This window comes from Cygnus atratus, chromosome 6 (genome assembly GCF_013377495.2).
Source record: "Cygnus atratus isolate AKBS03 ecotype Queensland, Australia chromosome 6, CAtr_DNAZoo_HiC_assembly, whole genome shotgun sequence".
Lineage (NCBI taxonomy): Eukaryota > Metazoa > Chordata > Aves > Anseriformes > Anatidae > Cygnus > Cygnus atratus.
This window is the reverse complement of record NC_066367.1, coordinates 22,303,250-22,317,772: the sequence shown is the minus strand read 5'-3', so window position 1 is coordinate 22,317,772 and position 14,523 is coordinate 22,303,250. Positions and strand designations below refer to the sequence as shown.

General features: G+C 37.4%; 1 protein-coding gene across 1 annotated transcript in view; it reads right to left on the bottom strand.

Moving 5' to 3' along the window:
• The window catches only part of KCNH7 (potassium voltage-gated channel subfamily H member 7), a 221,047-nt gene extending 209,001 nt beyond the window's left edge, over positions 1 to 12,046 (bottom strand). The window contains exons 1-2 of the mRNA XM_035571085.1: positions 11,971 to 12,046; positions 9,754 to 9,984 (exon numbers count right to left, since the gene is read on the bottom strand). Of these exons, the coding sequence (XP_035426978.1) occupies positions 9,754 to 9,984; positions 11,971 to 12,046 (307 nt within the window). The remainder of the gene's footprint in view (positions 1 to 9,753; positions 9,985 to 11,970) is intronic.
• Positions 12,047 to 14,523: the final 2,477 nt, after the last annotated feature.

The following is a 14,523-nucleotide window of genomic DNA, read 5'->3' as shown; positions in this document are numbered from 1 at the left end:
GAATCAATTTACTTTGTTCCCATGGAGCAGGGATAATAACTCTTGCACATAACAATGTGAGAGAAATCATGTTTGAAAGAAAAGCATCCACACAGAATATATTTATCTGGCTAATAATTTTGTTTTGCATATCTTGGGTTCTGCAGAGACAGTAACACTACTGGCAATTCAGCTGCCATGGGATCTGATTCTTTATAAATGAAGTCAAAAAACAACCAGAAAAGAATGTAAATAAACGTGCATGGTCCACCAATAACACTTCTTCAGCTGGTATATTCTTGGTTTGTGTACTTGTTTTTACAAAATAGAATCACATACCTGTCTGCTAGGGAGTTATCTGTGGACCACACAGAAACGTCGTCTCCACTCTAAATAAACAGTAACCAGAGAAGGAGGATGCTACCTGCACCTAGCACCTGAAGTAAAAACATCACACATGGCAGACACTAATTCTGTATGTAGCTGGAGCAGAAGTTAGTAGTTTTTAATTAACTTTTTAGTATTTGAGGGCAGCTCTTTAGACCCCATTTCTGCTTATAGCATGAGAGAATGGATTTCCTGGTGTGGGGACAGAGAGAAACTCCGTCTTTATACAGCTTTATGGTCACCCAAAAACAGTGCTCAAACTCTATCCCTCTTCAGAACTTTTCTTTGAGAATCTGTGATTAAAAGCAGTAAAGCCACTTCTGTACCACCTCATATTCTTGTTGCCATAGGCAATCAGTGTAACTTACAGAAGCACTAATGATCCTCTAAACTGTGGACCAACACCGACTGGGTCAGGATTGACGTTATACATAGAGTGTCTTTTCACACCAGTTTGTGAGCTGCTCCATTAATCCACAGACAAGGCTCAGATATTGATTTATAGATACCTGGTTTTGTACTTCAGGGCTGTTATTCTCTCACATAACATAGTATGTTGTCTAAGGGATACAAATGGGCTTCAGAAATAATCCTTTTGGGAAGTGTCATTTCTGTTTGATGGACTTTGGTGTTGATTCTTGGTATGCTTTATCAAGCAAAAATGATGTTAGGCATTTACTATGGAAAAAAAGGATCACATTTTCCTTTCTTTTATTATCATTATTAAAAATGACCTGCATTTAAGGTTTCCTTCCATTCTCATTTGTAAACTGAAAGCATTTTTTCAAGCAAGTAGACAGAGCAGCAGCAGTGTTTTACCTTAAATACTGTGACAATAGGATTTATGGACTCTGAGACTTACAGTCTTCTGAAACTACAAAAAGAAAAGCTTTCCTGTACAATAGCCATAAACATGCAAAATACTAATGAGATTATCCAGCATTTTTTTTCCAGAGAGGAAGGAGTAAAGCAGATTGGCACAAATGAGTTTTGAAAGGAGGAAATTTGCAAGCTATTTTCAGAGACACACTTGCATTGATTTCAATGAAAAGCAGCAGAGAATGCTCTTAAAAAATAAATATTCTTACAAAGGCACAGTCTCCAAAGTCTGAGAACAGCTGGGAATAAGTACTTTAAAACATGTGTGTTAGTGATGAAGCATATTTACATGATGATTAACTGTTTTTCAAACAACCTAGGTTTAAGAAGAAGAAAAAAAGTAATAAATATCTATCCTTGGTCTGAAGTCATCTTTGCCCCTTATCCTGTGGATTAAAGTGTAGGCATGTTTTGTCTATCTTTTAATATTTTTTTTTCCTTACTTTGTATGTAGAAACTCAAATCCAGCTGATACTACTTGTCAGTGGTATAATATGTCCCCACCAGCTTACACCTAAAGGTGGGCTTACACCTAAAGACCAGGATTTTTAGTGCTGCAAAAATTAAATGTAGCAGTTTAATTCTGTGAAAGCTGTAGGAACACAAGCCAAGTCCTGTATTTGTAAGCATTGCTATCTAGCTCTCAGGTCATTAGGAGTGATTCTAGGTGCAGAAACAATCAGTTACAGTCTAGTCCCGTGTATTTGCTTTAAAGAGGCGAACAATTCACAATCTGATAATGTTAAGGATTAGTGTATTTGGGTATTGTAATAATTTCACAGTATCTGACGGAAACTGTTGTGTTTTTCTGAGCTGAACATTTAGGCATGACTTTGTTTTCTACTGCAGTCTCATGTGGCAAATCAGGAATTTAAATGAGGTCATGTCAGAATATAAAAGAAATTATTTTTATTGACTATGTGATACTAAGAAAGAACAAGAACGGGAAAGCAAAAACTTTCAGTAAGCAGGGAAGTACTGAAGGCAGCTCTGATTTCTGGCCTAAGCTTTCGTCTTGTAATTTCCACTTAATTATCAGCAAAGATATAGTTAACAATGTTGACATTTAATTACCATTTTTAGGTTTTGATGATATATCTCTTCTTTGTTAACAATGAAGCTGGAATATATTCTTTTTTTTTCTTTTTTTTTTTTTTTCCTCTGGATAAGACTATATAATAACATGTACTATAATAGGGGGCAGTGTCAAGAGTAGGTATAATGAAATCTGTAACTAGAGTGTGGTTGATGAAACAGAAAAAGACAACAAGATCTCCCCTTTATAATATTTACTTTGACTTTTTTTTTGACTACATTTTGGTATTCTTTGTGGTGATGTTTACTGATAAGATTTCACTGGGATTACAGAATGAGAGAAATTAAGAAAAGCAGAAATGAAAAAAAGCTGTATTATACCAGGAGGTTAGTGAGGGATCTTAAATGGGGCATTTATGGAAATATTGGAGGTCCAAAAGCTTCTTGTGACTAGCAATGGCTGGAATTCTGCTTTTGAAATGACATTTTAATGAAATTTCTAAAAGATTATTCAAATATGTATGTTATTTTCTTTAAAAAAAAAAAAAACACAAAAAAACAGTATACTATACTGAAAAATTCAAAGTATACAAAATTATAAGACCAGTACTTCTCACCTCGGATGTGAACTTTCAGCTACGTAGACTATGAAAGCAGCTGTAACTATCAAGCCTAGAGCCCCACCACCACTGTCATGCATCTGCTCTGCCTTGATCTTGGTTCTCGGCTGCAGTTCTGATTGCTTTTGAGATACGTGGTTTCCAGAGTAAGTTAGCAATTTCCACAGTCAGCTTGGTCTTGGTTAATGTGCTTCCCATGCTGCTCGATTAAACTTTTTCATACTTGGTTGGGAAGCTAGGAACAGTATGGACTGTCTAGCATATAAACTGAGTCATACACTAAGTCAAATATGTAAGGAACACTTTAAAACTGGACTTAAAACCACTAAGGTAAAATCCAGTCCATACCACTATTCTTTTTCCATTGCATAAAACCAGAGAGATCAGTACCAATGTCAACATCGGTACTATTCAAAGTGAGACATTCTGAAGTTTGTATAACACCAAGTATGCATAAGGGTGCTGTTAGAAAAACAGTTACTCTATTCCCATGTCTCTAGCAAGGTCTGATTTGCTCCCTACACCTCTTTCTTTATAATATGTGATCAAGTTCTGTTGAGAAAAGAATTAATCAATAACACAAATCCAGAGTATGGAAAAACTCTGTTATTAGAATGTGACATTTGAAAGGACACAAATTGAACATAGAAAGAGGACGCAATAAGATTATGTGAAATCGCACCAAAAAAAAAAACCCACCACAGACTAGCAGCTCTTCTTGTCTCATACACCAAAAATAAAATAGCTTTCACTAAAACTGAGAAGAGTATATTCAAAGCAGATAAAAACTTCATTAGGCAATGCCTAATTAAAAGATTAAACTCCACTCCATAGGATATTATTATTTTAAACAGTCTAGAAAAAAATTAATTTTGAATATGTGTATCATATCATAAACTTATAGTGCTATTTGACTCCAAAATGTGACACCTTTCTTACTACTATGGGACTCTATTTTCTACAGCCAGCAACCATTAATTCTTTGTAGCTCAAGCAAGGGAAATCTGTCCCTTGATTAGTATAAGTTCACCCTGTGACTTTCTGAATCCTGCCATAAACCTGTGCTATGAAAGTCCAGTGCCAGAAGAGTTCCCCCTAGACACTGTACTGAGATGAAATACTCTTCCTGATTCATTAGCCTGCAGGTTTTTTTTATTTGTGCCATAGAAGAACTTAAAACTGTCAGAAGAAGATTTTTCCAAACCCTGTAAGATTTCTTTTTCTATTAAAGATGCAGTTGCTGTAGTAATAGTAGTCGTATTCTTATTTGTTAAAATTAGTTGTATCTAAGCATACCCTTAACCCTGATATAAAGAGAATAATTTTAAAGACAGTTTAATTTTTGTTCCTTTTTAGTTAGGTAATGTCTTTCATTAGTAGGAATACACGAAAAGGGGAAAAAAAAATTTCAAGTCCTCCTCCTTATTGAAAATAAATTCATCTTAACTTGAGAAGAGAAAAATAATTTATTAGAAAACAAAGTAATTGAAAAATATGGTTGAAATTGGTCCATACGTAAGCCTACTCAATATTTCTGAAAGCTGATTAAATCATTAGGTATCCTATGTGAAAAGTGAGCAAGAAGTGACCCACAGTTCTGGGCAGGCACAGAAGCCATAGCTAGACTGGGATGGGTGATCGCTGAATTGTCAGCTTGCTGCTTATGAGGCTCCCTGCCACAAAACCAGCAATGCTGAATGGGACAGGCAAAAGTTTTGTCTTCTCAGGACAAGTATTAAAACGTACATTACTCTACCGACACAACAGAAGAGCATCTATTTCTAATACTTCAACACCTTCATAAATACTCTGGATTTGTTCCAAGAAATTTTATTTTTAAGAATGTTTGCAAAAAAAAAACCAACTTGCATTAAGACAGGGTTATTTTAGACAGGGTTTTGATGAAGGGGAAAAATGTTCTTTATCAAAATGCAGTAGCAGGTTATTACAGATGGACTTGATTCATTCACCTTTCACATCAGCCATGGCTAACACATCGAATCTACAGTCAAAACTGCACTGTCTTACCCTCTTGTCAGAGTTAATCTAAGGGGACTTGACATACATGCAAGGTTCTTCGATTTTGGTTGTATTTTTTAATTGATTGGTAGGTTCACATCATTTATGGAACACAAAAAGGTGATAAAAGGCCTGTGCTGGCTGAAGGCTAGATGGTGAACTTCTACATTAAGTCCTGATCTTTATATTTGAGAACACTTAGTACCATTTTCACTTGGTCAATATGTTTACGTTTTTAAAAATTTTATTTTCTTATCCTCGAAAAAGAGCTTAAAAGGCCTTAAAAATGTTAGCTTGGAACCTTAATGTGTTTTAAGAATACAATTATATTTAATTTGCAGTTAGTTGCAACAAATTTCATTTCTCAAACTAGGTAAGTGGCAAGTAATTTGAGAAGTTTATAAGCACCCTGCAAATAATTGCTTAATCTTATATTTGCTCAACCCTATATCCTTCTGTAGTGCATCTAGAATATCTGCTGTTTATAGTATAAGCATAAATGATGTCCTTCTGTCTAACAGGTATACTTTATAAGCGTAAACATTTAAAACAGAGTAAGAAGTAACAAAGTATTCGGTGGAATACAGTCCTTCCTTATCCTTTATTATATATCCATTCTCAGTCCCAAAATAATTATACTTTTAATGTCAAAACCTTTACAGCTTTACCACCTCAAGCAATATTTTACAGCTGTCAAGAATGATTTATGCAATAATGACTTAAACTGAAAAATGGAGTCCTCAAAGGAAGAGCTGTCAAACATTTTCACCACAAACAACTTTATTAAAATAAGAATTGGTATTCTGTATATATAATATCTTACCTTTAACTATAATACAGATCATATAGTTATATAACTTGTGGAAATTAAGTTGTGAGACAGTGAGGAACATTCTATACAGTTACTTTGATATCAGAATATAATTTTTGAATTAAGCAGATGTAATGCCTTATGGGTAAGATTTAAAAAAAATGTTTGAAAGGAATATTTCTTGTCATTTATCTGCATTTAATTGCATGTTTTTTATTTATTTATTTTTAATTAAAGGGCTATTTACGTAAAAAGAAAAAGAATTCTTTGAGTCCTTAATCCCATAAGTAGTTCCAGTGAGAGCTTCTTTTGTGATGACAAACTATGAATTTGGACTGCTAGTTCTGGCATCCATCTATTCCTATAAACTGTTTTTCTCAGTAGTTGTTAATTCTTTTAATAGCTACGTAATTGTTTACTGTGGCTCTACTCTAACAGGACAGAGGATTAGAATAATCTGAATAGTCTAGATTGTGCAAATAACCTTCTAAAAAGAAAAATGAGTGAGAAGAAATTCAAACCAAATGTGGGCTATCAATCTCATTCTGATAGAAATACTGTAGTAAGGCCGTTAGCTGCAAATGTTAAAAACTTCCGTAAGTATGGGAAGTCAGTGTGGTTGGGACAGGGCCTGCTGGTTGTGTAAGTAATGCTGCCATTCCAACTTCATGCCACTGAAACAATTATACGAAGCTCTCACAGCTATTCTCCCTGTCTCCTCTACTCCCTCCCCATTCTGCACAGAGCTAAGGGAAACATGCCTAGTATAGGTAATACATTTATAAAACTGTAATATATTGAATTTCCATTCTCCTTTGACCGTTCTGTCTTGTCTTCCATATTTAAAGCAGTGTTGATTCAAACAGTTGCCATTTTCTGAAGATCAGCCTGCCTCAAAAAATTTCCCATTCTTCTGCCCCCTTCTCTTAACATGTGTGATCTAGCCCAAAAATTAAAGCAACAAACAGGAACATTCAGTCTATCATCATCAAGATGTTTAAAACTCAAAGTCTTGCCTTTTTTTTTTTTTTTAATCTAGAAAAGTAGGCTGTAGACCAGTAGAGAACTGTAGAATCCTAACATCCAGTGTATATGCAATATTGTTTTTCTAATGCAAGAAGTTCCTTTTAAGTTGAAGTTTCAACCTGCCTCATTTTAAAACTATGTGAGGTGGCATTTATAATCTAAAAGGAGAATAATTAGTTATACAGCGATTCTCTTTCTGCTATCTGCATTGCTGGACTTCTGATTACAAACTAGCTTTACAAGTGAGAGGATATATGTTCCCACTGACATTTTCTTTACTTGATGTACTAGAAGAATTTTAATGCAAACAGTAGTTTATATAGAGTAAGTGAGAATGTGATAGGGAATAAGCTTTTATTTGCATTTCACTGGGCATTTATTGAGGACTCTGTAATATGGTCTTCAGAAACGTCTGTCTGCAGAACCTTAAGCCACTGACAACTTCATGAGCTGCCATTCTCCACTGTATGCTTAAGTATTATGTAAAGCACACCACACAATGGGTGGCTATGAAATATATATGTATGTAATGTTAAATCAAACTTTCAAGCAGAGGGCAGTTCATTAAAGTAACTTGGGTTACTCACACAGAAAAAATTAAAGTTCTAATTGTGTTGGTATTGGGCTCTTAAAGAATTCCCATATTCACTCACACTACACAATACAAAATAAACAACTAACCAGGCACTAAAGTCTCAAATGTTTAGAAAATTCTTTAAATTTATTCTGCTTCAGAACCCAGAGAAAGTCCTTATTAGCTGTCACTACTCTGTATATAGTTCTATATAAAACACATTTCCAAATTTTAGATGAAAAGCGAAGTATATCTCTTTGGCAATTTAGAATAACTATTGAATGTGTTTACTGAAATTTATTATATCAATCATACAAGTAGCTTAAATTTTGTAATACCACACAAACTTCAGAACTTTTTCTCACATTTTTTAAAGAAATTTAACATTATGTGGAATGAAACAAAAAAGTCTGATCGAGTTGTCTGGGAGTTATAAACTTGAGTGTCAGACCTATCTTGTATTTTGTCAATATTTGCCTATAATCAGTGACTCAAAATTTTAAATATTTAAATTTTTAAAAGTCACCTGTTGTTTGTTTAAATTTTGCAGTGCATACAGTGCATGATAAGTAATTTTGACCAGTATATTTTTCAGACATTCAACACACATTTGTCTAGAAATATTGTTCGTAGCTTTTGAAATTCCTTCACCTTTGAACATATAGTCTAGTACTCTTTCAATTTAAGGAAACTATGCACTGCAGGGAAGTTACTGAAAACCTTTTATGCATGAGAGTGTTTACGCTGAATAATCCGTAACTGTTATTTATAATGTACTTCAAAATTCAAAACTATTTACACAGGATATAGCAATTTTTGTGGTCAGTTTTGCTTTGGCCTCAAATAGATTGTGATGTGTTGCATGATGCCAGGATTAAGCATTTTAGAAAAATACTTATTTAGGGTAACTGATAGATAGCTATGCAGTAGTTAAGATAGTTAAAGTGCCTTTCCTACCTCCCATTATCGTGGGAGACTGAAGCGCTTTTAAATAACCAGATCTCAAAACAGTGCTTCAGGCTTGTGGCTATGAAAGTTAGCAATGACATTCTCCTTTTGCAATATTATTTTTAACACACGCCAAGTTAACGCAAACACAGGCTAGATGTGTACAGACACAGTGTCAGGTCTCCTGATAAATCTATGTTTAAGGCACAACTACAACAACCAGTCTTGAACAAAATCTACTCCAGTCCACCAAACCAGGTCTAAGAACAAAGGACTGTAATGAGAATGTGCTAAGAAGAATATTAAATATTGGTAGTGTGGGTAGAATGGTTGGCCTGAGTCCTATCTGAATTATACTAGCCTAAGCTAAATATAATATTAAGTTTCTCCAAGATAACAACAGAATTACTAAGAACAGGGTTTAACTCTGTGACTTTAAAATGACAGAGCATCCATTGCATGTGATTCCAAAATTGATGCAAACAACACACTGGCACTTCTCCAGAACTAATTTAAGCTCAGCATTTGAATATGAATTTCCTTTTCCTTCTCCCAAGAGTATATATACAGCAAGTGATGGAATAAGGTACACCACATATTCACAATTTGTATTTGTTTGAAAGACAGGTGTTTCTGTAAATAACACTAGGTAATCAAAAATAAAAAATAAAAAAAATCCAACGTAACTATTAGGTATCATAATTAGATTTCATGTATGTTTTAATCTACAAAAACAGTCGCTTATTTACTTTATGCTCTCTTAACAGGAAAAAAAGCATCAGAAGCGCAGATTTAACCACTCTTTCTTACATCAGCAATAGTGTTAAAAGATTATACCGAATCTTCACTGTAAAACAGGGATACTCTTCATAGTTTAACCATCCCATATTTGTTACTGTGACAACATAATTCTAGGACAACTTTTGTGATTCAAATATAGATACTCCACAGTATCTCATCTCTGAGAAGGATTTTCCTCTTTCTTTATAAGGCAATACTGTCTTCATTATGGGCCAATTTTTGCTGCTTTCGATCCCCTTGTGCTTTATCCATTAAAATACTGCATTTAAATCAAACTATGGTTTCAGGCTGGCAGAATTAAGTTCTCTGAAATGGATACATCATTCCTACTTTCTCTGAGATGAAACAGTTCCTACAAATTAAGTCAGAAAATTCCTGCTCTGTGCTTGAGTTATCTTTTCATTGTTGTAGGACTGTTTACTGTAGGAGATTTACATCTAATTTAAAGCTCTTACATTCAGCTCTATCATTCAGCTCTTACAGTGAGCATACAGTGAAATACTCTATACAGCCACTACTTTCAGGGCAAATTCCCTTACTGATACACGTAATTGTACTTCACTGGACATCAAAGGAGATACAACCTACTCCAGCGAAGGGTCTGGCCAGCAGATCATACACACTTTTACCTGATAACCAAACACAGAAGTTTTGAATATAAAAACGGACTTTACCATCTTTGTGATAATAGGTAACTTCCACTTTCCTCTCCTCTGACCCCAGCAGTGCTTGAGCAATTTGGGCAATATGATGTCTTTTAGTCTCTGGTCCATGAAGAAAATCACAGGTGCAAGGTTTCTGCATGACATCTGGCCTGGAGAACCCAGTCATCTCACAGAATCCATCATTGCAGTAGATGATAGCACAATTCTGCACTCTAGCATTAGCAATGATGAATTTTTTATCTGCAATAAAAGAAAGTGATGCATTTTTTAGTAGTCTTTCAACTTTTCATAAAGTGTCAATTGCATGGATGGCTGCTAAACAACCACTCATTTCACTGGGATGCCTGAAATGCAGAGATTTTCAGTCATTTAATGGAGTTAATTTGATCCATAGCTTTTAAAGAAAATTCAATAAAATTAAAATACATTAAAAATGAAGATAGTTGTCTTTTAAGGAAATAAAGCTAGACTGTGAAAGTCTTTTGCAAAACTTCTTTTGACATTTTTCTTTTTTAGCTTCAGTGAAACATAAGTGATTAGTATCATGCTGTCAGCCATAACTCCACGGAAAGTCCTTGAAAGTTAGTCGCTTCTTTGGGTGGGGGTTGAAGGTGGAAGGGAAGGGGGTTCTACGGTGATAAAGCCCAACCAGCTGAGGCTACTCAGTAGGGACTTTCACCAAGTTGAATGACATTAAGTTCATAGTCAGTATTTTAACAAAACTATCTGGAAAAAAACACGATAAATGTTTGTTCTCTGTGACTGTTTTAAAGTTACATTTATGAAATAAAATGTTCCTTAGAAAAAACATGAATATGAAGGTACATCAAAATCAAAGACTGTGGCGTTTCAAACATTTTTTAGTCCACTGAAGTTCTGTGCCTTAGTCCAACATGCTTTCCCAAACCCTCACCTGCAAGAAAAGTTCAAAAGTTGTCTTTCAACTGTTATTTCATTTGTCTCCATTTACCACTATAACACACTATTCCAGTTTTAATTACAAATGTACAGTTTTGATATATTTACTGATGATAACATCAATTTCTGTTTATGTTAATCACACTAGCAAGCCCCTCACTTTTAGAAAAGACTTTTTATGTGATACCAAGTTAGCAGTACAAGTCTTCAAAATTTTAAAGATGTTCGGTCTTTGAGCACAGTGCAATATTTGGAGAGAAAAATACGGATTTCATTCTTGCTGTTTTCTACTATCTTTCAATCATGCTGAATGTTCACTATCACTTGACTATTTAAAAGGTAGGGTTTTATATTCTCAACGTAAAAATGACATAAAAACTCTACTCAAGTAGCAACACTGACTTGGCATTTGGTTAAGTCAGGACTACAGTCTTTATATTATTCTCAAATAACAAATATTAAATTGGTAACGTATGTCTAGGTATAAGGAAGTATATAAACTGGAGCTAGCTCTAAGAGTTTGCACTGAACTGATACTAAAAATATGCTAAATATTTAAATAAATGTACATATATCAAAACTACTGTTTCTAAATGAAATTCATTTTAAGCATCAAGTGTTCCTTCCTACCGTTAACAGTAAACCAGAGTTCATCCAGGAAAAACACCTCAGCTTCTCAGCCTCCTCGACAGGTAGTAAAACTGCTGCATTGGAAAAGACCTCAGAGACTCTCCCTGAGGATGCATTTGCACTGGTTTGATAGATATTTTAGGCTTCCATAAACAAAGCAGAAATATTTGACAGATATATTAAAATGCAGTCATGATGACAAGGTAAGAATATTTTGTTTAATAGCTCCTCTGCATATTATTTGGTTCCTTTAAATCAAAGTCTGCCTGTTATACTTTATTTTGAAAAGACAATGATAATTAATAACAATAACAACAATAATAAATCTACCCAATTTTCTTAGCCATCATATGGACAACAAAATTTTACACTGTGTTTCAGAGACATCTCACTGGTTTAGAAGGTAAGAAATATAACTTCTGTAGCTATACAACATGGATACAGTCAAAGATAAAAACTGTTCATTGAAATAGGGGAAGAAAAATGAAAAGCTCAATAATTCAAGTCGATAATCTGCATTCTAGATCAAAAACAACGTTACTCCTGCGAGGGATCCCCTCCTCACCTCTGGGATTTTCTTCCCAAGCTACAAACTTAAAATAGTCCGGAGCTGCTGTCCATTTAGTCACAAGCAGAATCAAACTACTGTAGCAAAATAGATAGAAAGAGAGAACTTACTTTGCCCTTCAAATTTTCGTATGATTGTGCCCAAAAATGTATTTTGTGGTGCCACATGACCTCTGCGAACAGGCATGTTTGTACAGATCTTCGGCTTTCTGTGCACAATGACTTCTCCAGGGATCTCCTACACGGCTCCAGCCCAAAGCACCGAGCCAGCTACCCTTTGTGACAAATCATCGTCCTCTGGAGCTCGGAAATCTCTTCCCATTAGCACCACTTCTAGACACACGCTTTTCCTATCGGAGTCAGATCCATCCCCCAGTTTCTTTCTTTTTCTTTCTTTCTTTCCTCGCTTTCTTTTCTATTTTTTTCCTGGAGGACCTCGGACGCTATTGTCTGGGCGGGTAGGGGTGGGGTAAGCAGGAGGAGGGGGGGGAAGATTACAAGGGTAATCGATCTCTAGCACCAAACATCGCCAATTTTCCAAAGCAAATGGCTGTGACCCGGCAGTTTCCGACGCTGTAGCGGTGGTTGGAGGGCTGGAAGACTAATGTTGCTCCGCTGCCAGAGGGAGTGACGTTCCCCCCCTCCGGGCTTCACCACGGCGCGCAGCAGCTCGGATTACTCAAGCGTGGCTTAGCAAGAGCCAGCCAATAAATCTCTTCAAAACTCGGCGACAAACAGCGGCATCGGGAACGAGCTACACCCCGGCACGGCCGCGGCGCGCCTCAGCCCCCCTCCGCCGCAGCTGCAGGGGTGCAGCGGAGACCCGGGGCGCTGGCGGCGGGGGCGAAGGGGGGGTGCCCGCTGCCTTCGGCCGCCCCCTGCTTCCCCGCCCCGCCGCCCCTGCACGGCTGCCGAGAGCGGCCCCAGGCGCTGCCAGGGCCCAGGGGAAGCAGCCTGGTGCACGCCCCGTCTGCGGTTGGGGAGTGTGTGTGTGCTGGGGGGGCGTTGGTGGGGGTCTGTTTGGAGCGATGGGGGAGAGGAGAGGGACCAAGGGACCACCGGCGCCCTCGGCATCCTTCCCCGCCCTAATGCGCGTCCCTTCCCATTCCGCAGCGCGACCTAGGCGGGGGCTTCCCCCCCATACACACACACACTCCCCTCCTGTCGAAACAGGGGGAACCCTCGGCGCGGGGGGGCGCCGCTGCCCGGCCGCTGGGAGGCTGCCTCCCGGGGCCGGCCCGGAGCTGGCCGCGGTGCTGAACCCGCCCCGCACCGAGGCGCCGCCGCCGCCCGCGGCCGGGCCAAGAGAGCGCCTGGGTTCCGTCCCCGGCCTGGCTTGGCTCGGCCTGGACCAGCCCATAGGGCAGAGCGTGCTGTTTTGGGGTTGTATTAGGGCTTCCCGCTCTACCCAGCAGGTGGAAACGGGGCGTGCTCAGCACGGGGAAGGTCGGCGAGGTGATACGGGGAGGGAGCTGGGGGCAGCCATGCGGTGCTGGAAAGGCATCTCCAGGGGAGCGCAGAGCAGAGGCGGCTTCTTAATAAACTGACAGGGAGAGGGAGTTAAAAAAAAAACAACAGAGGGGCACCTGCTCCCTGTTCTTTGTAATATCAAGCGCAGGATATTGAGCCGGCAAACCACTGCCTCCCACCTGTTCTCCCACGAGACAAACAGGTGTTTCCTTATTCCCGTGGGTTTTTCTCAGGTGTGGCCTGTGTTTCAATGTTACCGCGTGTCTTCCTCTATATTTATCAGGGGAGGGACACAGTCTGTTGAGTATGTGGGTACATTTCTTGACTAATTTCATTTAATCTTAGAGGAATCATTCTAGATTTACACAACTGTAAATAATGTCTGAAAATACCACTTATATACACATAAATTGTATTTAGAAGGCTGCATAGTAATTGTCTGTATACTAATTACAAAGCCTCAGCTAGATTAAGTGGTATGTAATCAGGTACATAATCAATCTTAGGAAGTGAGTGTTGCTCATTTACAGAATAAATGTTGAAATGTTTTAATCTGTATACTCAGATGTCTGAATCAAAGGAATAACAGCCATATATATTCTTTGTAGTCACGCTATGTGGAGAACTGTAACATCTTTGACTTTCTGATCAATGCTAGAGAGTGAAATTCTGAGGATATTTTTACTCACTTTTCATGTAGTGAACTGTGGATGAGGCTGCAGGTTGATTTTTTCTCTTTCAGCTGTTTATTTTGACCAAGAACACCCATATATTGCTCTGAAAATGTATTGAAGGTCCCAAAGACAGCAGCTGAACTTGGGGACATAAAAGTGAGAGGAGCATTTTTATTTTAACATTGTATGTAATACCTAACATCTTGTCCAATTTTAATTGTCAGGAGTGAATTAATTCTGATTTTTACATAAAGAAATCGTACTTTGGTGTTTCTAAAACAGCAACAGAGAATAAGCACAATAAAATTGAAACCTGTACCAAACAATCAATGTTTGTTTTCAGTATTCAACAGTTAATACCAAATTAGGTCAACTGAGGAACCCTACAGGCTACTAGAGTCTGGAATCCTTTAGGTGCCGGGCTGGCACAAAAATACATAAATTAAAAAACAAACAAACAAAAAACCACACAACACAACAAACAAAACCCCACAAAATAAAATCGAGAATACAAATCTCA